The sequence below is a fragment of the Erigeron canadensis genome, chromosome 9 (genome assembly GCF_010389155.1).
Source record: "Erigeron canadensis isolate Cc75 chromosome 9, C_canadensis_v1, whole genome shotgun sequence".
NCBI classification, from domain to species: domain Eukaryota; kingdom Viridiplantae; phylum Streptophyta; class Magnoliopsida; order Asterales; family Asteraceae; genus Erigeron; species Erigeron canadensis.
Window position 1 is genome coordinate 12,932,037 of NC_057769.1, and position 2,956 is coordinate 12,934,992.

The 2,956-nt window shown below is 32.1% G+C and overlaps 1 protein-coding gene across 1 annotated transcript; it reads left to right on the forward strand.

Moving 5' to 3' along the window:
- Positions 1 to 367: 367 nt before the first annotated feature.
- On the forward strand, positions 368 to 2,366 carry LOC122582841. Its single transcript, XM_043755277.1, has 2 exons — positions 368 to 917; positions 1,790 to 2,366. Exons 1-2 carry the CDS (start codon positions 479 to 481, stop codon positions 2,209 to 2,211), a joined length of 861 nt encoding a protein of 286 aa, XP_043611212.1. The 5' UTR covers positions 368 to 478; the 3' UTR covers positions 2,212 to 2,366.
- Positions 2,367 to 2,956: the final 590 nt, after the last annotated feature.

Below are 2,956 nucleotides of genomic sequence, written 5' to 3' on the forward strand. Positions count from 1 at the left end.
CGATGAGGACGGGTATGAGGATGTAATTTAACTCCCCGACAGGGATGTGAATTACAAGTGAAAATCGGATATGGAGATGGAGATTAAGATCCCTGACAATCCCCGCCCCATTGCCATCCCTACTCAAGTACTCATACGTTGTCTTCCTTTGGAATACGTGTGTCTGTCTTTGGTGTTGAACTATTGATAACATCACACTATATGTTTTTGCCTTTTTCCTTAAAGGACCAAACCTGTATTTCACAATTCTTACAAGAATATAATGAACATAACACGAAAATAAAAGCTCAAAACGTAACATTACAAGTTTTTATACCGTTACCTTCATTCCCTGTCACTATTCTTTCATTTTCTTGAAACGCTCCCAGTTTCCATTCCCCCGCTCCCAAACAAACACAGATTCAATTTAAACCCCCCACCCAAAAACACAATCAAATCATAAAAATCAAATTAAAAAAATTAAACACAAAACTACAAAATGAAAACATTTTCTTCGTTAACATCAATTAACAAATTCATCCTCACTCTTCAAATCCTCTTTTTCACTACAACAATCACACTGATCGCAATCGCGGTCCAATCCCTCGACCTCCAAGCGATCTATTCGGTCATCCAAACATGTCTCAAACCTCCGTACCTTTACCTCCTCATTAACCTTATAATTCTCACAATCGCTTTCACATCATCGTCACATTTCCACACTCAAAACACGGAAACTATTCAATCTGATCACCAAACGAATAATGTACAAGTTCCTCTGAATGGTTTAGAGATATCGTCAGACATGACGTCATCCTGGAATCCGTTACCTCAGCAGATAATAACAACTGATTTGAAATCGGAAGAAATTGAGAAACCGCTTGTTGCTTCTAGATTTGCTCATCGGAAACAGCCCATCAAAACTAGTCCCACTGATGGTAATTCTTTTTATTTAATTTTCTTTACATTAATTAATTACTTAATATTTTCTAAATTTCAATTTAGTTGAAGTATTTTTTTTTAATTGTTATAATGCTAATTAACCGTTTTGAAAATATTTAATGACCGTCTATTCATTCTCTAAAGTAGTTGGCTGGTGGTTTAATTTAATTAAAAGGTTGAATTATTTTGATATGTTAAGACGGTTTTAATTGTGATTTTAAATGTTTAATAAATGTCTTGTCTTCTGTTATTTATTAAATTTTTAAATTTTATTAATTGTCTGACTTGCTGTAGTTTTTTTTATATACTGTATAATAAAATAATTTTATTTCTTAATGAAAATTTGGTATACAAAAATTAAGATGATACCAAATGTCCAAATTTTGGAAATTTATAGTTTTTGAAATTTGTGTAATCATATAAATCTTTTCAAATTAAACTCACAATATCTAAAGTATTAGTTTTTTCTGGAGTCATCTAATTGGCTTTGAATCATTTATAAATATTTTTTGGGTTTTATTAATGACCGCCTTTACGGTTGTCAATAAAAACTAATTGGGTGCATTAAAATTTGTACCTTGCTGTTAGAAAAATCAGGGGGCGGTTTTTAATATATAATGTACAAGTTTTTTAACATGTAATATGTTGTTAAAAACAGCCCTTCGTGCGGTTTTTAATATGTTTTTAGTGCTTATTAGTTAATACTTTTTGGATATTTTCAAAATTGTATTGAAAAATGAAATAAATAAATATAACCTCTTTTTTCAAAATTTGGAAGTACACAAGAATGTAACGGCTATATTTAAAGAGCCTGACATACAGCATTTCAATAAATAATATTAAATAATTAATAATAAATTCAATGCAGGTAATAAAGCCCTGAAGGTAGCAAGGCCAAAGAAACAAGAAACATTAGAGAGCACATGGAAGAAAATGACAGATGGACGTCACGTGCCACTCACGAGACACCTTCGTAAATCAGAAACAATGGAAAACCATCATCACTCAGAGGTCTACGGTCTCGAATCTCCCGAACAGATGGCAAAAAAGAAAAATATTAAGGTGATGAAGAAATCTGTGACACTGAAAGACCGAACCAATTACGATAACGAGAACCATCAGCCTCCATATCAAACGACGCCTTCTCCGGCTTCAAGTGGGAAAAAGCGGAAAGAAGGGGCGTTGAGTCACGATGAGTTGAATCGGCGGATTGAAGCGTTTATTAAAAAGTTTAATGATGATATGAGGCTGCAGAGGCAAGAAGAGTCTGTGAAGCAGTACAGGAAATGATTAAGACAAATAATGAAGAGAGAATTTGTTACTAGCTATTTGTTTGTTGTATGTTAATTAGTTGGGTTTAATTACTATTTTACCTACTAATTTATTTTATTTTTTTAAATTTTGGCAACCATTGAAATGTATTGATTGATACCAGATTTCAAACATACCAAAAAGAAGGATGATATAATTTACCTTGATACAGTAGATTTTAAAAATTTTAGTATCTATTTTTATAATACATATTTAAGAGTAGAGTCACCCAAATGAAATTTTGAAATTTTTATAATACATATTTAAGAGTAGAGTCACCCAAATGAAATTTTGAAATAGAAAATATATGACTAAAAAATGAGAGAGGTTTAAAACTTTTTGCTTCTAGTCTCATTTTTGTGTTCGAGTTCATTGCACGATTGAGTCTTGTGATTTGTCATATACTTGTAATATGGTTATTGTTCATTCCTATTTTTGAAAAAGCCGAAGCTTTCAAAGTTCCGACTCCGATGCTGCAAATTAAAACAATTGTCTATATTTCACGCTAAGTTACATGCTTTGCACAAGTGGTGCTTTGTAGACCACCTATTTTTAACCGTAAATAACCAAAACTCGTTTCACTTCATTGCACAGAACAACACCTTAAGATATGTTTGATATTGTACGATTGGTGATACATACAAGTATCATCATATCTTTCGTTCTCCTCATTATATACACACTCTCATTGCCATCATTCTCCTTTTCATCAATCTCCTGCACT

What these genes read in the sequence shown, in the direction of transcription:
- LOC122582841 (XM_043755277.1), top strand. Translation starts at nt 479, where the DNA reads ATGAAAACATTTTCTTCGTTAACATCAATTAACAAATTCATCCTCACT. An exon ending in CAAAACTAGTCCCACTGATG is followed by an intron (nt 918 to 1,789) that starts GTAATTCTTTTT and finishes AATTCAATGCAG; the next exon opens with GTAATAAAGCCCTGAAGGTA.